The 21,310-nt window shown below is 36.5% G+C and overlaps 1 protein-coding gene across 1 annotated transcript in view; it reads left to right on the forward strand.

Moving 5' to 3' along the window:
- Mrps28 (mitochondrial ribosomal protein S28) overlaps nucleotides 1–21,310 on the forward strand; it is a 105,796-nt gene that overhangs the window by 13,104 nt on the left and 71,382 nt on the right. The window contains exon 2 of the mRNA XM_013012503.1: nucleotides 4,938–5,119. Coding sequence (XP_012867957.1) covers nucleotides 4,938–5,119 — 182 coding nt within the window. The remainder of the gene's footprint in view (nucleotides 1–4,937; nucleotides 5,120–21,310) is intronic.

Here is a 21,310-nt window from a genome sequence, read left to right on the forward strand (position 1 = left end):
CTTCAGAGTTAAGGACTGAACTCAGGGCCTTGCACTTGCCAGGCATGTGCTCTTTCACTGAGCTAAATCTCTAACCCCTTCCACAGGATTTTGTGAATTCTTCAAGGGCGGGCCTCAGACAACAATCTTCTTACTTATCATTCCTTGTGTAGCTTAGATTCAGAATGAATCACTACACCATCCCTGCTTCGCCCAGCTTATTTGTTGAAATGGAATCTCACTACTTTTTGTTAGGGCTGGTCTTGGATTGTGATCCTCGCAAACTCCATTCCAAAGTAGCTAAGATTAGAGCCCACTGGCCATTGCACCCAGACTTATTTTTGTTTTAACTCTAATAACCGCTGATTTCAATCTCTATATTAAGTGTTCTCATATGAACAATAGTTTTAATAGGTTTATTTGCTTAATGTGTATGTCAAATTTAAAAGTAATATATATTCTTTTTATTATAGTTTTTCAGTCATGAGATATAAAGAAGAAAATAATTTTATATAGAAATTACTACAGTTAATATTTAGTGCATTTCTCTTTAGTGATTTATGTCTTTACAATATCACTAAATATATATGTAAATATACAGAAAAATAGTGTTTTCTTAAGCTACTAAATTATCAGTGTTCCCTGAAATTTTATTTAGGTTTGTATAATAAATCTAATATTTACAATATTAGATTTACTCCCTTACCTATACTGCACTGGTCTTCCCTCTTATCCTGACAGTTTCCCTCAGTTCTGTAGCCAGCTGGGCATCAGGTTCTTATTGTACTGTGTGGTGAACATCACTATATCCTTTCTTAAGTTTTCCAATGGGCACAGCTTGAGTGTAGACCTTTATAATCTCCGTCCTAGCTGATTGGAGGAACATTTAAATAGTTGACCCTTTTCCTATTTTTTTCTTTATTTCCCTCTAGTTCATATCTTGTATACTGTTACCAAGAACAAATACTTTCACCCTCTTGATAAGAAACCAATACTTTGACTGTCCATTGCTTATAGGAGTTTTAACCAACTTAGCCTAGAACACAAGACCCTTCAGAACCTGTGTGAGTAGCAATTACTTTCAGCAGATTTTGGACTCTAAGCTCTGTTGTTATGTTGGTTAACTCCCTGTTCCCCTCTGATTAATGTATTTTACTGATATATGATGAGCACAACTATATGCTTGATGAATGAATGACTGAAAGTTGTATTGTTTTCTGTATCTTTAATCTTGTTACTTTCAGCATTCCTGTCTGTTCATCTTTTGCTCCTTAAAGGTTGGAAATAGTATATTACAAAAACAGGAATTCTGAGCTCTACAACCAACTCTTAAGAGAAAGTCAACTCCAAATTACTTGCTTGCCTATAGCACCTCTGTCTATGAGCTTTATGGTCCTACTTTCCAAAGGCAGGAGTAGGCACTGAGCTCTGGATGCAGACCCAGCAGGTGACAGTGTGCCTGTAATCTTTGCAGACTGCATCAGCATGCAAGGTGCTTACAAGCTTTGGTTGAGACACTTCATAAACAAGGATCCCTGTTGACAACACGTGCTGTAGGAGTTTCTGCACTTATTATTTTAAAAAGTCACTGAATAAGTAAATAAGTTCAGCTTGACTTACACTCTGTGAATTCAGAGGTGATTCCAGAGTATGATTTTTTTTTGTTTGTTTGTTTTTTTGTCAATTGTGGGGCCTGAACTCTGGGCCTGAGCCCTGTCCCTCAGCTCTTCAGCTCAAGGCTAGCACTCTACACTTGAGCTACAGCACCACTTCCGGTTTTCTGGTGGCTTATTGGAGATAAGAGTTTCACGGACTTTCCTGCCTGGGCTGGCTTTGAACCGCAATCCTCAGATCTCAGCCTCCTGAGTAGCTAGGATTACAGGCGTGAGCCACCGGAGCCTGGCTAGAGTATGATTTTTGAGAGAGGACTTTGTTTGATATAGTCCAAAAATCATTCTTACATTAATGAAGGTAAAATTTAAGAGCACATTTAGAATCTACCCAGGGGTCAGGTCTGATGCTTGTAATAGTCATTTCACTTTCTGAAAATGCACTTCTGTTGCATGTGAAGTGAGTGAAAGCAGTGTTTCTTGCCACTTGATTGAAAAGTTGCTTTAAAATTTATTTTATTTGAAGGTACTAGGGGGTTTGAGCTTAGGGCTCCCACTTGCAAAGCAGGCACATCTGAGCCATGCTTCCAGCACCTGTTAGCACTGGTTATTTGGGTTTAGTATCTTGACTTTTGCACTGGTATACATTTAGATTGTGATGTGTAATTTGACTTCCTGTTGTAGCTGAAATATTAAGTGCATACCACCATGACCATCTTCCTTTGAGATGGAGTCTTGTGAAGTTTTTGCATTGAGATGAGATCTTGTTCTCATCCTCCTCTATTGCTGGGATGGCACATATATCGCCTTACCCAGTTCTTGATTGAGTAGAAATCTCATGGATATTCAGGCCAGCCTTAATCCGTGATCCTTCAGGTGTCAGCTTCCCAAGTAGCTAAGTATGAACTGCCAATGTTTAGCTAATTAGTTTTACAAAGTTTATGATATCCAACATTGCACAGTAGATTTACTAAAATTCTCAAGAGAATCCTTTTTAAATAGTCAAAACTACTTAATTACCTAAAACAAAAGGGGAAATACCTCTATTACACTAATCCTAACCCAATTATTCCTTCACTGTTCTAAAGGATACTATGTTATTTTAGGAATAAGTGAAGTTTTGGTGAATTATCTTCAAGAATGTTAACTACTAGATCTTCCTGCATCTGAGGTTATTTTAATGGAACTTTGAGCTTCAAGTGAAGCTGTTTACAAAAAGAAGCAGGAGAGGAAACCTGGTAGTTGTCAACTACGGAAGTGGAATATTATGAAAGTGAGGAAAGCTGGGCAAGGTTGTCCCTGCTGCAAGCAAGACAAGGCCTTCATGTTGATGCTTTCCTTTTCTCTTGAGTGCTGCTCTTCACTGCCTTTGTGGCAGTTGCTGTAAGATGGTCCCAGTGGCTCCCAGCTGAGGGGCACAGTAGATACTCTGTCCCTCCTGGCTTAGCTTTATTTAGTATTGCTCTCTACAGTACCTCTGAGGTCAGTTATAGTTGTGACTGGGTTGACCTTGTAGAATGCATTTTTTTTCTTGGTCTTTGCAAGAAAGAACTATCTTAAAGATATTTATTCAAGGAGCTATAATACTATACTTGGTGGAGTTATAAACTAGTGCTAAGCTCATGGCCTATATTCCTGCCTATCCTTTCAGCTCTAGTTAGCATCTACATCAACTGACTTGTCTTTGGCTTAAATGGACCCTCCTTCTGTGCTAAGTTCCTTCTCAGTGTTTCAACCACTGTAATGCATACTCTCACTCCAGCACTTGAAGGACTTGCCATCAACTAGATGTCCTGAATTGCTTTTTCCTAAAGCAGAAGTCATAAACTTGTCTGGTATGGATCCAATTTTAGTTTAAAAACTGGAAATGTATATCTATAAATGTATGTAAATATGCATAATATTTAAAATATAATACAGATTTATTATATGTGATAGTATATATTTATATATAAACATAAATAAGGGTAACTATGAATTACACAAATATTATATTTATGTAATTTTATTTATGTGTGTGTATACTCATACACACACACACACACACACTTTTTACATCTGGGAAGATTGCAACCAGTGGCAGCTACTTGACTTAAGTTACAGCTCGAGCTAAGTAGTAGCTGCACCTGTTAGACTGAAAACACATTCTTCTGTGTATCAAGCTCCCATATGCCTGGCTTTTGTAATCTTCAGAGTAATACATGCTATGAAATTAAGTCATAAATATAGTTGTTTAATTTAAAAAGTAAATACATTATTGAATTTGTAACCATCTACATTAAGTAATAACTGGAAAATTCACTCTAAACACAGAGTGAAGATAGTGAGATTAAATTGTTAATATTTGTGTAGTTAGCTCTCTAATTAAAAACTTAGTACTTCCTATAGTTTGTGCCAAATTGTGCACATACTGCACAATATACACATTACAGATGAGTAGAAGGACAAATGTATACTTGTGTGTTTTTAAAAATCATATTTAGAAAAAATACAAGAAAGGAGTAATCAGATGATATTATATGTCTAGCTATACCTAATGCATATTCAGCCTGCAAAAAGACTTAGAAATCAAGCAGCTCAAAATGGTTAAAGAAGCTATTTTTTCCTTTGGAATTTTATGTTAGGAAACATTTTTGTGTGTGTGGTAATAGGATTTGAAATCAGAGCCTCATACTTGCTAGGTGGAAGCTCTACTACTGAACTATATTTCCAGGCCCTTTTTTTTTTTTTTTGTCAGTCACATGGGCTTCAACTGTGGGCTTGGGTGCTGTCCCTGCACTCTTCAGCTCAAGGCCAGCGTTCTACTGCTTGAGCTACAGCGCCACTTCTGGTTTTCTAGTGGTTTATTAGAGATAAGAGTCTCACGGACTTTCCTGCCCAGGCTGTCTTTGAACTGTGATCCTCAGATCTCAGCCTCCTGAGTAGCTAGGATTACAGGTGTGAGCCATTGGCACCCGGCACCAGGCCTTTTTTGTCCTGGTTATATTTGAGATAGGGTCTCACTTTCTGTCAGGTGGTACCTAAGCTTATTTCTTATTTCATTGCTTCCCACTGTAGCTGGAATGACAGGTATATGTCACATCTCTGTTGAGATAGTTCTCATAGATTTTTCTGCTTGATTGAATTAGAACTGCAATCCTCCCAATCAAATAACTAGGATTACAGGTATGAACTGCTTATTTGGGCTCATAACTGATCCACATGTTTACATTCTTTTAGTATTGATAGAAAATATAAATGCACAGAGAACTGATTTAAAATTTTTTCATCTTTATTGTACTTTACTAAACTTACCATATTATGTCTTTTTGTTGAATTTTATGTATATAAATATCTCTTCATATTTAGGAGTCTTCTAAAAATGGGGAATCCTTTGCATCCATGTTGAGACGTTCTCCGCTCACACAGATGGGACCTGTCAAGGATAAAATAGTCATTGGACGAATCTTTCATATTGTGGAGGATGATCTTTACATAGATTTTGGTGGAAAGTTCCATTGTGTGTGTAAAAGACCAGAAGTGGATGGAGAGTAAGTAGAATCATTTTCAAATGTTTTAAGAGTAGTTATAAAAGTTGATACAACTTGTGAAATGAACCCCAAGGTAGGGACACAAGTGGTTTTTTTCTTTTTTGCTATTGTTCCTAAAGTATTATAATGTACCATGTGGTTTTTTTGTTTCTTTGTATGTTCCTCCCCCACAGCATAACCCCTGTTTTTACTGTATTTGATGTCGGTGCTCTGCATCTTGTATATACACTTCTCTAGCTTGAGGAGGGGAAGGGAAGGGAAAAAACAAAATGCTTACATAGAGATACAGGTTGACTCATTGTAACAATGAGATGTACAAGATACTGTGTTGAAAAACAGTAAGGTACTATGTTGAAAAAACAATTTAAGCGGGGAGGGGGGACGGGGGAGTATAGTTATGGAAATGGGAGGGAAGGGAGGGTAGGGGAAAACAAAGGAGGAGGTAACAATGCTTGATAGGAAATGTATTCATTACCTTGCTCGTGTAACTATTACCCTTCTGTACAGTGTTTTTATAATAAAAACGTATTTAAAACAAAAGTTGACACATCTCAAAAATATTTTTGAATATAGTGGTTTTTGAAGACAGACAGTATATTTATGTCTTATGGTAATGCTATTAGTAAAAAAAAAAGTGAATTGTTGAAAGATACTTGCTATTCATGTTAGGCCACATTCGTGTCTTTTCAAAGAATGTGAAAAGTCTCTAGGGAAGATATGAGTATTTATCCTGATTACCAATCTACACTATAAAATTAAAATAGATTTTGTAGTAATAAGTACTGCTTCAGCCCATTTGCCTCTAAGCCTTTTTTCCCTTTCTCTATCCACAGGTCTCTGCTCATCAGGGAAACCTCCTACTTTTGCTTCTTCCTCTTACACAACTGAATTCTGATGCTTTATCATTTTCTTTATTGCTTTACATTTCTTTTTCAGGATTATTTTTCCTATTACATATATAATCCATTTTATTTATAGTCTGTACAGGTAAAGATATTTATGAATATATTAATTGGAGAAAGTATCAAGGTGAGAGATCTAGGAGTTGCATATTAAGGCTAAAGGAAATGCTGAACTAAAAGTCTGAGATGAGATGAGAAAACAATAGTAAGCAAGGTTGCTTTTCCCATAAATTTTTAATGTGCATTTTTTTAGCTTTAGGTATTTTTTTGTATCATGAGGCATCTTCCAGTCCTTAGTATATCAATTTAGTTGGCAGTATTTTTCCTTCTTAATAATATGTGGAGTAATGATGAATCTACTAGTCAATGATGTCTTTGGATAAGTTGAAGTGATTAAAAAGTGATGATGTTTACTATTATAGAAATGAATAAGGACAGAATCTACTCTAGACCTAATAAAACAATTGGGAGACTAGGTTGCCTTTTCCAGGTTTCCAAAGGTGCAGATGATGACTGGGCTTATCCAAGTAAGGGACACAAACATGACCTATGAGAGCCCGAAAAGGGCAAGACAAAATTAGCAGATTATACGTTTCCTTATATCAGTGATAACATGAGTGGATATTTAGCAAGCAGATTTGTCATATTTTTGGAGAAGGCCACGAATTTTCAAGTTTCTGTGGTACAAAACACACTCATCACAGCCAGTATCAAGTTAACAACATGATGTCATTGAATACAGAGCTGTGAAGCTATATGTATAGCTCTCACAAGCTAGCATAAGCTGACTTTGGCACACCTCTATCTACATCAGATAATAGAAGCCAGCTAGTGTCTTAGTAAGGCATGGCTTGAGTTGCTTCATCAAATAGCATATAAGATCAGTCAAAAGTAGTAAGATTTAAAGATATTTCTACATAAAAGTTATATATATATTTGTACAGTTATTGGGAGGATTAGTTATTATATGTCAAAATTTAAACCATGACAGCATATGGTAAACAAAAGTAACTATGGTTACTTCTATTTCATTGCTATTGAAATATTCGTGACTTAATAATGACATTCCTGGGGCTGGGAAGGTGGCTTAGTGGTAGAGTGCTTGCCTTGCATGCATGAGGCCCTGAGTTCAATTCCTCAGCACCACATAAGCAGAAAAAGCTGGAAGTGGCTCTGTGGCTCAAGTGGTAGAGTGCTAGCCTTGAGCTGAATAGCTCAGGGACAGCACTCAGGCCCAGAGTTCAGGCCCCATGACAGACCAAAATAAATAAAAAAATAAATAAAATAATTACATTCCTAATGACAAATATTTTTGAAAGACACAAATATGAATATATGTGGTCTTACAGTTATCCATCAAGAGAGACAGCATAAGCTGTTAGCAGAAGCTATAACAGATCATCTATCAGTAATTTTGAAATGAAGTACTGTTTTATTTTACACAAAGAATTCATCTAGTCTCTAGTTATGGGCTTGAACTCTGGGCCTGTGTGCTCTCCCTTCGCTCTTCAGCACAAGGAGAACACTCTACCACTAGATCCACAGCACCACTTCCAGTTTTCTAGTGGTTAACTGGCAATAAGAGTCTCACTGACTTTCCTGCCCAGGCTGTCTTTGAACCATGTTCCTCAGATCTCAGCCTACTGAGTAGCTAAGATTACAGGCATGAGCCACCGGTGCACGGCTTAGTCTCCAGTTATATCTACAAACTTTTCATCTAGTTATAGTAGCTATTTTAGACTTACAAGAGAATGGAGTATTAATTTTATAAAAGTTGCATAATTTTATAGAAGTTGTATTTTGTAGAGAACTCTTCTAAGCTATTTCTTGGGAAATACTATTATGTATGTAGGAGTGTCAAATGTATCTCTTTGTTCTGTACTTACCTGTAGTACTTATTGCTCAGTGCCTGCTTTCATGGAACCTAGCTGGTATCCGATTGCCATCATTACTTAACTTCCAAGCACTCAGAAAATCAAAATATTCATTAATGAGGCTCATAAAGAAAGAGGAACCATGGTGATGCAGAAGTTGGTTTGTTAATTTTTCCCTCTCTCTCCCTCCCTCCCTCCCTTCTTCCTTCCTTCCTTCCTACCTTTCTTCTTCTCTTTCCCTTCTTCTCACCTTGTCTTTTCCCGTCTCATGCTTAACAGACCTTTTCAGTTTGCTAGGCACTACTGGTAGTGTTGGTAAACAAAGTAGCTCTCCATCCTCATGAAGTGACTATTCTAACAGGAGGAAGAGGAATAGATATTAAACAAATACACAAATCAATTGAAAAATATTGGTAATTACACAAACAGAAAGGAGTAATATAGCAACATCATTAGCAAATGTGTAGAAAAGTCCTTTGACCTCTACTCTTTTTTTTGGGGGGGGGTCCGGTCGTGGGGCCTGAACTCTGGGCCTGGGCACTGTCCCTCAGCTCTTCAGCTCAAGGCTAGCGCTCTACCACCTGAGCCACAGCGCCACTTCCAGCTTTTGTCTTTTTGCTTATGTGGTGCTGAGGAATCGAACCCAGGGCCTCATGCATGCAAGGCAAGCGCTCTACCATTGAGCCACCTTCCCAGCCCATCTACTTCTCTTGTGGTAATCTGAAATGCCATCATATTGTCTTTAAATTGAATGAATATTGATAGATTAGATAGACAGCTTATCAAACTAGAAACAAGTTTGCATTCTGCCTGCTTCACAGTGCCATCTTTTGACTGCATATTCTAGTAGCCTAAATCTCAATTATGGCAGATTTTCCTGTTCCATTTTAAGTCACTATAAATTGATGGTAAAATATGGGTATTTACATAATTGATCATTCATCAGCCTGATCTCTTTTTAAAAAATTCTTTTAGAGAATTATTTTTTCTTCTCATTCAAAGTTTTATGTGGTTGAATATATTCTACTTTGGTACAACTTAAGGATTAATACATTGAAAAATAACTAAAATATATCTGGGAGCCAGTAGCATATGCCAATAAGTCTAGTTACTTGGGAGGCTTAGTTAGATCTAAGGATCACAGTTCAAAGGAAGCCCAGGCACAAATGTCCTTGAGATTCTTCAGTTAGACACCAAACAGCTGGAAGTTGAGCTTTAGCTCAGGAGGTAGAGCACCAGTCTAGCGAAAAAGCTGGGACAGTGCTCAGGCCTATGTGCTAGCACCCAGCACACATACATACACCTTACACACACATAGACACTCACCACTAAAACTAAAAATTTAATGACATATTTAATTTAGCCAAATATTTTTATTTTCTTAATATTTTAATAAGTTTGATGGCATTTCAGATTTTATAGCAACTTGATAAAGAATAGAAATTATTTGCTTAATTAAATACTCTAGTTAGCTCAATACAGGTTTAAATGAGCTCTATAGAAGTTTTTATTTATTTTTTTTTTTTTGTAGTACTGGGGTTTGAACACAGGGCTTTTCATTTGCTTGGCTTGCTTAGTTGGCAGTCTACCATTTGAGCCATGCCTCTAGCCTAGATTTTTGCTTTTTATTTTGGACATAGAGCCTCACAGACTTTCTGCCCAGGCTGGCTCCAAACTGAGACCTCTGGATCTCAGCCTCCTGAGTAGCTGGGATTACAAGTATGAACCACCACCGTTGCTCGGCAGTTTTTTGTTTTAATAATCACTGTTAGTTACAATATAATGGAGTATTTTTCAACTTTTGCATCAAAAAGGTAGAGAATTTTTCAGGAAAACTCCAGAGATTGTGCAGAGTAAGGACAGAGAGGCTTTTAGACCCTACCATTAGAGCACACTGTTTATTCATTTGTTTCCCATCTCCTTCCCACTGACTTTACTCCCAAATAGTCTGTTTTTTCTTCTTCCCATTTATTTGTTTTATATTTATATACTATATATGATATCTGTTTTATATATTACACATTTTGTTTAAAGTGTGTGTGTTTAGAGGGAGTGATGAGTATTTCTACTGCAAAAATAAAGTTTTGAAAAACACCTTTAAAAGAAGCTTATTCTAGACAATCATTATGTAAATAGTAACATTCAGAATCTAAGTTGTACTACTTATACATGCACAATAGTATTGTGATCTACATTGAGTTGCAAAACAGAAATGTGAGTAGATTGAGAGATTTGGGGGAATGGGTAAGACTTAATGAATGACTTGAACTCTAAAATACAGGGTTTGAGGGGTTTGTTGTTGTTGAGGAAAGTGAATCTCTGAGCATAAATAATGTGGTACAACAAGACATTAGTAATTAACAAAGCAGGAATTCAAACTTTGGGCTGTGTGTTAACATAAAATCCATGAATGCTATTTACCCTACCATGTTGTTTTCTAAGTTATACAATATATAGTTACTCAGGAGTCACAAGAATCTCCTAAAATAATCTCATACCAGGGACCCTGAAGGCAGTGTGGTAATAAGATAGGGAACTCTTTGTAGATACGATAAGGAATGGTGGATAATCAATTGTAATATCCCTCCTTATGATGTACATGGTTATTACGATCTGAAGGTTTATATTCCCCCTCCTCCCCTGCCTGGGATTCAAATGTTGAAACATAATCATCACCAGTGTGATGCTTTTAGGTGAAGCTACTAGGAGGTGATTAGGTCATGAGAGCTTCACCTACATGAATAAGATTAGTGCCCTTTTTAAAGAGGGCTTGGGAGAGTGCCTTGATCCTTTTACCATCTACTTTGTTATGTCTAAAGTCATTTAACTTTGTTGTTTTTTTATAATTTAGAGTCATAATAAATATAAATTATTGTCATACAAATACTATGTCAATAGCCATATAACCCCAGTTTCTATAGTTTTTTCTTCCATGCACCTTTTCTGCTGTTATTCTTATTTCTGCGCACGCTTATGTGTGTGCGTGCATGAATGCGCCAATCCTGGGGCTTTAACTTGGTGCTTGGGCACTGTCCCTGTGCTTTTATTCTCAAAGCTAGCACTCTGCCACTTTGAGCCACAGATCCATTTCTGGCTTTTGGTAGTTAATTGGAGATAAGAATCTCTTGGACTTTGCTGTCCACGCTGGCTTTGAACCACAATCCTCAGATCTTAAACTCTTGAGTAGCTAGAATTATAGGCATATGCCACTGGCACCTCGTCCATTTCTGCTTTTTAATGCTTTCTCAGATCTCTTAATGTTTTTCTAGTGTGCTGATAACCAAGAAATGGGTCATTGTTTGTTATAATATACTTAAAATAAGAGCACCTGTGTAAGTAGCCTCCTGTTTAATAAATACATGTAGTGCATGTTTTGACTGCTCCTCAACTTCTGTTTAACTCTTACTGGATTGTAAATATTTGATGTCACCAGATAACTAACTTCCTGATAAGTAAAGTGTAACTGGTGTGGATTGGCCTGTTCAGTGCCTGTTCACTTATGCCCTTGATAGGAATTGTCACATCACAACAGTGTTTGTTGAACAAATCAAGGTACTGAGTGTCTTGAACATGAGCATTTGTTATGGTTGAAACTTTTAACACCTCCAGTAGGAACAGTAGGGAAAGTAAGATGGGGTTATTGAACCCCAAATCCTGTTTATGTGGGTGTCAGTTCTTACAGTGAATTTAAGTAAATTACTAAATTCCTTAAAACTTTGGTTAAGCCCAGAGCTTTATGGTAGTGATTAGTTTGGTTATTTTGGAACGTGCAAGTAAAATATTTTATCAGTCTCAAGGTAAAGTTTTATTTATTTATAATTAAACCACTAATTTTATTAATTTTATTTTTATTTATTTTTTGGCCAGTCCTGGAGCTTGAACTCAGGGCCTGGGCTCTGTTCTTGAGTCTGTCTGTGCTCAAGGCTAGCTCTCTACCACTTGAGCCACAGCACCACTTCTGGCTTTTTCTGTGTATGTGGTACTTAGGAATGGAACCCAGGGCTTCATGCATGCTAGGCAAGCACTCTACTGTTAAGCCACATTTCCTATTAATTTTATTTTTAAATGCACTGGTCATGGTGCAATTTTTTATTGAGCCAGCAAACTTTAAATGTATCCATATTCTTCTTACTTCTGTGTTATTAATGCTAATAATGTACAAATTAAGATAGTCCTTGCTTTCTGAGAGTTGATCTAGTTCAAGGCCTATAGAATAAAATAATGCATACACCGGCACACAATCTCTTTCTCCTGTGTTGTACAGGTATGGAAAAGAGGAGACTGATAGTTTAGTGCTTGTTTCCTAATTTTCTCTGGAAGCTTTCCGAGAAATACTAACAGTTAACTACGTTGTAAAGGATGAGTAGGAACTACAAAGAGCTATCAGAAAGCAGTGCTTTGCAAATGAGAGATAGCCTGGATCATCTGGAAACCTACATGGCCTAGTTAGCCTAAGTTTAGCTCAGGGAGCAAGACCCTGTCCTATAAATAACCAATGAAAAATATGGCTGGAGACATGGCTGAATCATCAGCCTAGCAAGCATGTTGCTCTCAGTTCAAACCCCAGAACTGCCAAAACAACCCACAAAAAAGGAAGGAAGGAAGGAACTGTATTATGAGGTGGCAAATAGCCATTAAAATATTGGAACAGGTAATGTGGATCAAATCTGCCTTTTGGTTAGATAATTCTGTTAGAGGTATCAAGTATACTAGAATTGATGAGAATGTGAAATAAGCCTAATGGTAGAAAAAAGAAAAACTTTGCCCAGAAATTTGGGTGGCATGAGACCTGTCTTGTTGACTCAGTAGTTGTAGATTATGAGGCAGACGAAGATGTTTTTAAAATAACATTTTAAATGGTAGTTACTGGGTAGATAGAGTTGGATTGAATTAGGGAAGTGGAACAGGATATTTGTTTATCAGTAGTGAGATTTGAACTTAGGGCCTCAAACTTGTCCAGTGAGGCTTTTGAACATAGTTCTACTCTTCTAGTGCCAAGCAGGGGCATATTTTTCAATTTTACCTGTTTGTCCAGCTTCAGATCAGTTTGTCTCATTCTCATTAATGGCTGTAGTACTTCTGATTAGTTATTAATCAGGGACTTTTTATTTCTCTTTTTACTGAAATATAAAACCCATGTGGTTAATTTATGCTTATTGCTTTTGTTAAAGAACCACATTTTCCAAATCTTTCCATTTCATTATATTTTAATTTTTAAAGACTTGTAAGGTTTTCTGCAAAATCTTTTAAGTCCAGTTTTATAAGTAAAGTCTATTTATTAGTGTGTAAATGAGGATTATCTTTTAAAGCATTATCTCTGTACTGGCATCTGTATCACAACACACACGATTGACAGCTCTGAAAATCATAGAGTTTCAAAACAAGCATGATTGACAGTTCTAAAGTAACTAGCACGTGCATTGAATGTTATTTGTACTTTTGTTTGACACTAAGGTGGAATAAACAAGCTAATTTCCCAGTCTTTGTTTCTATTTCAGGTTGTATGATATGTAGGGTCAAATAGATGGTGGAATGTATATTGAATGTTTCAAAAACTGAAGAAAGAGAACATAAGAATTCAAATTAAATGCCTCTTTTTATTCTAAAGGACATGTAACACCATGTTAAAATATCCCTATTTGTTACTTTTATTTTTTCACATTTTTTAACTTTTTATTATGTTTAAGTAGTTGTACAAAAGAGTTGCCATTGGGCTGGGAAGGTGGCTCAGTGGTAGAGCGCTTGCCTTGCATGCATGATGCCCTGGGTTCGATTCCTCAGCACCACATAAGCAAAAAGAAAAAAGCCAGAAGTGGTGCTGTGGCTCAAGTGGTAGAGCGCTAGCCCTGAGCTGAAGAGCTGAAGGACAGTACCCAGGCCCAGAGTTCAAGCCCCACGACTGGACCCAAAAAAAAAAGTTACCATTAAACAAAGCAGTTTATGGATACAGTATATCTTGATCACTGTCAACCCTTTCAATATTCTCATCCATCTCTCCCTACATTTTAATAAATAAATAATTTAAACCCACCTTATTAGTTTTTTTAATAGACATCTGATTCCTTAGTCTAAAAGAGCAAGCATATTTTATATTTTAATTCTGTTATATTTTACTTATTATATTTTAATTCCTATATTTAATTCTTATATTTTAATTCTTAATAAGAAACCATATAAATTGCCTGTGCAAATACCAAGTTATAAAATAAAATTTTAGAAATAGTCTGGATTTATATAAATACAATTGAGACTAAACAATAGTAAAGGTTGTTTTGTGGGGGTTTTTTTTGGTCGGTTGTGGGGGCTGAATTCTGTTGCTCAGCTCTGCAACTCAAGGGTAGTGGTCTACCACTTGAGCCACAGTGCCACTTCCAGCTTTTTCTGCTCATGTGGTGCTGAGGAATCAAACCCAGGGTCTCATGAGTGCAAGGCAAGCACTTTACCACTGAACCCCAACAATAAAGTATTTTTAACCTCTTCTTACTTGGATATATTTCATAGAAAAGTTCTTATACTGTTGGATTCTGTTTTGTTGTACTATTGGATTCTATTTGGATAAGCAAAATTGATTGCTTCATGTAATAGTCATATATTTCTCTGTCAGGCCAGATATTGTCTCAATTTCTGTGTCTAGTAAGTTTGCCTCGTATACTTCCTCAAGACTGTAAAGGTCAAATGTGAATTTGGAAACTACTTTAGTGGCTGCTTGTTAAGGAATGCAGGCAATTAAGTGTTCCCACAAAAGCTTTGAAATTTATATCTTAATAGGACTAAGAGGAGAAAAATTCAAGGCTGCATTCTTACAATTTGTTCAGGCTGTACTTCTATTGACCTAGGAGTAGGTACTTGAAAATTTTAAAACTAATAGAAGGTGTTCTATTTTTGGTATGTAAAAATTTGTATATTTTAAATTGATACTTTATAATGCCTACAGAATGTTACACACCCAGAATTCAGCATGTATTTTCTATTATGTGCTTTAATTACTCATAAGTACAACAATAGCTAACATTTGCTGAGCACTTTCTATGTTAAGCACTTTGTTCAGATATTTGTATGCATTATTTTCTTTAACCTTTTTATTACTCTAGGGTAGGTACGGTTAAGATCCTTATTAGAAAACACTGAGGAACCTAAAGCTTACAGAGATTTTAAGTAATTAAAGATGGACTGTCAGAGATGTGGAAGAGGGAAGAGAAAAGAGTTAGGTAATAGAAGGGGTGAATATCATCAAAGTATGACATATACATTTATGAAAATGTCATCAAACATACTACTTTGTACAATTACCTTATACTGATAGAAAATATCAAATAGCCAGGTGTTAGTGGCTCACACCTATAATCCTACCTACTGAGGAGGCTGAGATTGTGGTTGAAAGCCAGCCTGGGTAGGAAAGTCTGTGAGACTCTTAATCTCCAATTAACTAACCAAAAAACCAAAGTGGAGCTGTGGTTCAAGTGGTGAAAAGTACAGCTTTGAGTGAAAAAGCTAAAGGACAGTTCCCAGGCTGACACAAAAGAAAGAAAAGGAAAGAAGGAAAGGAAGGAAGGGAGGGAGGGAGGGAAAAGAAAAGGAAGGAAAAGAAAAAAGAAAGAAAGAGGGAGGGCAAAAAGAAAGGAAAGAAGGAAGAAAGAAAAATCTACTCAAGGATGGCAGTTAGTAAGTGAGTAGACCTGAGGCAATACAGCTTCTCAAATTTCTCTTTGTTGAAAACTACTTTATGCTGGGTGCCAGTGGCTCACACCTATAATTCTAGGTACTCGGGAGGCTGAGATCTGAAGATCATGGTTCAAAGTCAGTCCAGGTAGGAAAGTCCATGAGACTCTTATCTCCATTTAATCACCAAAAAGCTGGAAGTAGAGTTGTGGTTCAAGTGGTAGAACACTAACCTTGAGCTGAGAAAGTTCAGGGACAATGCCCAGGCTCTGAGTTCAAGCCCAGAACCAGCAAAACAAAACCTACTTTATGCTATTCAGATACACTTCCAGGGTCTGTGTGTGTGTGTGTGTGTGTGTGTGTGTGTGTGTGTGTGTGTGTGTGTGTGTGTGTGTGTGTGTGTGTATGTAAATTTGATAATTTTCCAGAAAAATGTTTATTGAGTACCTTAATTGCAATGTGCTGAATGCAATTAAAAACAATCTTTATGTCTGGGCACTGGTAGCTCACACCTGTAATCCTAGCTCAGATCTTAGGAGGCTGAATATCTTAGGATCATTGTTCAAAGCCAGACTAGGTAGGAAAGTCCGTGAGACTCTTATCTCCAATAAACAACTCAGAAAAAGCCAGAAATGGTGCTGTGGCTCAAGTGGTAGAGCACTAGCCTTGAGCACAGAGAGGCTCAGGGACAGAGCCCAGGTCTTGAGTTCAAGCCTATGACTGGCAAAAACAACAGCAACAACAATAAAAATCTGTATAACATCTTTAGGAAGAAAAAATATATGTATCTGTGTGTGATGTATATATCATATATCATATATATCATATACATAGAGAGAACACACAGTACCAGAAGATGGTTTTCTACTTTACCACATACTCCCCTGTCACTGATATTCTGCCTCACCAAAGGTTTGAAAACAACAAAGCCAACACAGCAGACCATGGTTGAAACCTTAGAAACGATGAGTTAACGTAAATCTTTCCTCTATGTAAGTTGAATATTTCTGATTTTTTTTAAATCACTGTGACAAAAAGCTTGCTAACAAACAGTGCTAATTTGTCAGGTATATAATTGCAAAGCAAATCTTTCAAACCCAGGCTAGCCTTCAGAAGGCTGTGCCCTTTGTCAATACCTTAAATGAACTAAAGTGAAAGACTCAGAGCCCAAACAATCCAGTTAAGGCACTGTGGATTCCTGGTCAAACGCAATTACATAAGGCAATAAAGGTCTGTTGTTTTTAAGCTATTACATTTATGGGCAATTTGTTATACATAGATAACTAATATGATCACACCAAATTCATTCTTAATTTTTTGCCATTGCTCCTGCTATTTTCCCCTAGAGGTATTTCTTTATCTATCTTGTAACAACTCCCTTATCTTTTAGAATTTATCTACATTTTTATCTTTTGAGGAGACTCATTTTGGGTAATGAAGCCAAACCTGGTAGCACCACTCAGGCATACCCTCAAAGAAATAACTTCCTTCTACTAGGCTTCACATACTAAAGGTTCTGACACCTCCCAATAATGCCACAGGGTAAGAGCCAGGCCTTCAATACATAGAAATTAGGAGGACTTCTGGATGCAAACTACAGCATACTAACACTTGGCAAGAGGCCTTAGTTCCTTGTTATATGGAACTCATTGGGCTGAATGAAATGTCCTCATGAATAATCAAAGAGAAGAATAGGAATGTCACAATATCTCGCATGATGGTGTTGCACATTGTCACTTATGCAGTATTCTTTTTGATATAAGTTGTTAATTAGCTACTTTAGTGACTCTGTGACCAAAACACCTGATAGAACTTGAAGGGAAGAATTATTATTTTTTTGCTCATGGTTACACAGGGTTTACATTGTGGTTACTTGGCTCCATGTGTTTGGGAAGAGTATCATGGTGGCCAGAGTATGTGTCATAGTTATTCACCTCATTGTGGACAAAAAGAGGAATACAATGAAATACAGAACAAGATTGAAGAAAATACAAACATCTTTCTCTACTCCATTTTTGATGTTTAAGTACTAATACAAGTATTTATTAGATTCTACTTAATTCCTTTTCTGTATACTTCCAATATATATATTTGTTTTACTCTTTTCTGCTGTGATTTTGGAAATCCCAAACCTTACTTATGTGTGCACTGAGTAAGCCAATGATAGTTTTGGTGTAGTTGAGGAAACATTTATCAAATTGGTTAGGCTCAATTTGACCTTTACTGCATACTTGCTTGTCTGCCACCTCCCCGCCCATACACCTACCTTACTCTACCCCTACCTTCTTCTCTTCCTCCCTACCCCCAATGAAATCCTGAGTTGGTAAAAGCTCTTTTTTCCAGAGGCTGGCACTCAGGCATATTGTGATCATTCTCTATGTATGGGATTAGAAAAATGAGAAATTATGCTGTAGGATAGTAATAGACCTGAAATTTATTTTATATTATACTGTAAATCTGTTTATGCTGTCTACCTTTGTCAGCAAAAGCAAAGGAAAATAAAACAAACACACAGAAGTAGTAGCATCAGTACAAATTTGTGTTAAGAGTGATTGAGCTCTTATTGCACAGCCTTCCTGTTGGAGCAGAGAAATTGTGTTTCTAAAATACAAGTATGAAAACAAGACTGCTTTGGAGAAAAGGGGTAATGTCAAGATCCCACTTACGAGTTCAGCCTGAGCTACCTTGCAAGATCCTGTAGAATCACTGTACTTTCCTTTATCCCTCTTCAACCAGTATTCTCCAGATTCTTTCATTGGTTTCTAGTATTCCTTCTCATTTTATGTTTTAGGGTCTTTGTTCTTTTCTTCTACCTCCTTTGCAGAAAAATTTTTCTTCTTTCTTGAAATCAAGTTTAAACCATATAAAACCATTGGTTTTTCTAAGTTAAAAAAAAGTGAATACCTGAAATTTCACATGATTCAACATACATTAGATTTTTTATTTGCTACTTTGAATTTTCATTCATTCATTTGAGGTTTAGTTGGGCTTTGCTGTTGTTGCTGTTTGAGATAGATTCTTGATGTAGCCACATAAAAAGGAATTTTTCTCAAAGAATTGTTTTGGTGTCCTCCTATTTTAAAAACCACAGTACTTCTTAATTGAGTTGTACTTTATAGGTCTATAAATATCATTTGTAGTTTATTGGAGAGAGATAAGAGTCTCATGGATTTTATTGGAGATAAGAATCTTGTGGACTTTCTTGCCTGGGATGGCTTACAACTGCAATCCTCAGATCTCAGCCTCCTGAGTAGCTAGGATTACCTGCACCCAGCTCCGTTTTTCTCCTATTTGGTAAGTAAAGAATCACATAGGCACAATGTAGTCCAATATTTGAAAATAGGTTTTGTGTTTCACTTTTTTTTAAAGAATTTTTAAAATTTTGTACTTAGAATTTTTTTTAAAAAGTATTTTTCATCAAATAGATTGCAGTTAGGTTTCTATTAAAGTTTTAAATCAGAACCTTAATTTTGGACCTAAAATAGAATACTTTGTGTTCCTTTTAAAATGCAAATTAGATATTAAATAGGTATAATTAGTTCCTTAATTAGTACTGATTGAGCATATTATAATGTTCACAGGGATTTTATGTTATTGCCTCTAAATTTTGAATTTATTAAGCAAATGAATCTTTGCTTGATAAATTTTCCTTGAAAGCATTTTATTTTATATATTGTGCTCCTATGAAAGTGATAGTATTGACTCTGTTGTGATAAGTGATGGAGAAGCTTGACCTCTTTCAGTGTGGAACCTCTGACTGCAGATAGGTTGTCTTCCAAAGCATATTGATGTAAATACACATATTTGGGGACCCAGTATTTTTACTTGGCTTAACCTGGCCTCATATTTTTCACAAAATCCATTTTGTTTTGGCCTTTACATGACTTTCTAAAAAATATACTAGAAAAATAATATGCCAAACTATTTTGAAAGTTAACAACTAAACATAAACATTTGAAATCTCAAAATCTGTTCCAAAAACAAAATGGCATTTCTTAATTCCAATGGCAGATAAGTTAGACTGACTGTTTCCTGAATGTAACTTATTTAGAAACTTTATTTCTGAGGTTAGCTCGTTTTAGGAGCAGTTTGTCTTCAGCATGAGTTTTTTTTTTTTTTTAATCTTCATTTATTTCACTGAAGGAAACACCTGAAGTTTGAAGAAAAGTGTTGAAAAAGTAAACCTTAGCATCTGCTGGTTTGTGATACAAGTTTGATATTTGTTGTTAATGGTAGTGGTAATGATGACGAAGATATGACGGTGTGGATGACTGATAACAATGGCAGTCACTTCCTAATTTTAGAACTCCCTCTAAAGGACTCTTAAATCACTTGAAGAAAACAAACATATGCTACTTCTTCCGGGAAAAATAAATTTTAGATTTCTGGCATAGTGCCTTATAGAGTACAAATTTACTGTAAATATTCATTACTTCTTTTATTGTTTCTCCTTTATTTGGTGCTAGAGAGTAAACGCAGAGTTTGTACCTGCTAGGTTTGCACTCCACAACAGGATTAAATCCTATATACATTACCTACCTTTTTTGGTAAGTGAGATACACAGTATAGTCAACAGTAGGGAATTTCAATTGTTGGTTGAGATATATACTGTTAGGAACAAAATTACTTTTGGTGAAGAGGCTTCAGTACTCCCATTGTGTTGAAGACATGAGAACCTTCTTTTTTTTGGGGGGGTCCAGTCGTGGGGCCTGAATTCTGGGCCTGGGCGCTGTCCCTCAGCTCTTCAGCTCGAGGCTAGCACTCTACCACTTGAGCCACAGTGCCACTTCCGGGTTATTTTTTCTTTTTGCTTATGTGGTGCCGAGGAATCGAACCCAGGGCGTCATTCATGCAAGGCAAGCCCTCTACCACTGAGCCACCTTCCCAGCCCCAACCTTCTTGATTTTTAAGAAGGAAAGTAAAATTAATAGTGAATTAAGTGAGTATTTATTATAGGAAATTTTCTACCAGTTCTTTTCTCCACGATCATGAAAGCCTACAATATTTCGTTGTCAACTCTTACTCTGTTCTGTCATTTTTCTTAGCATTACTCCCAGAATAAGCATTTCTGGATTTAAATCCTGATTGCAAATGGAATGATAGTACTTATTTTCCCTTACTTCCCAAGTGTGACACATTACATTTGCATATACCATGTAATCATCATGCCAACTTAGTTGAAGTAAGCTTCAGCAAAGTGAAGTGACTTTCCAAATCATTTAGACTAGTGTTAGTTGCAAATCATGGAAATCTTGACTATGTATGACTTAAATATACAGACTTAATTTTCTTGCACATGAATCCTTAATGTTGGTGGCTCTCTGGGGTTGCCTCAGCTTGACATTGGTGCCTCATGCTTCAACACCAGTATTGTGCTTTGTGCAGTAGCCTGCTGATTGTTCTGGCAGCATATCTGTTGAAGGGAGGAAGAGAGTAGGGAGAGTAGGGTCAACTGCTTTGGCCTTTTTATTTGGAAGCTAAAACTGTTAGAACTCTGCAGATTGTACTTTCTATTTTATTGATCAGTTCTGTATGACATGGTCCCTCCCTTAGATATAAGGATGGCTCTGAACAGCAACATTTAATCCTTTTTTCCCCTTTAAAAAACAAACACAAAAAAACACCATCTTGCTCTTGTTTGGGGAGGCCTAGCACTTGAACTCAGGGCCTGGACATTGTGCCTGTGCTTTTGTGCCCAAGGCCAGTGCTCTGCCACTTGAGCTACAGTTCCACTTTGGCTTTTTAGTAGTTAATTG

The sequence above is a fragment of the Dipodomys ordii genome, unplaced genomic scaffold (genome assembly GCF_000151885.1).
Source record: "Dipodomys ordii isolate 6190 unplaced genomic scaffold, Dord_2.0 Scaffold17, whole genome shotgun sequence".
In the NCBI taxonomy this organism is placed as follows: domain Eukaryota; kingdom Metazoa; phylum Chordata; class Mammalia; order Rodentia; family Heteromyidae; genus Dipodomys; species Dipodomys ordii.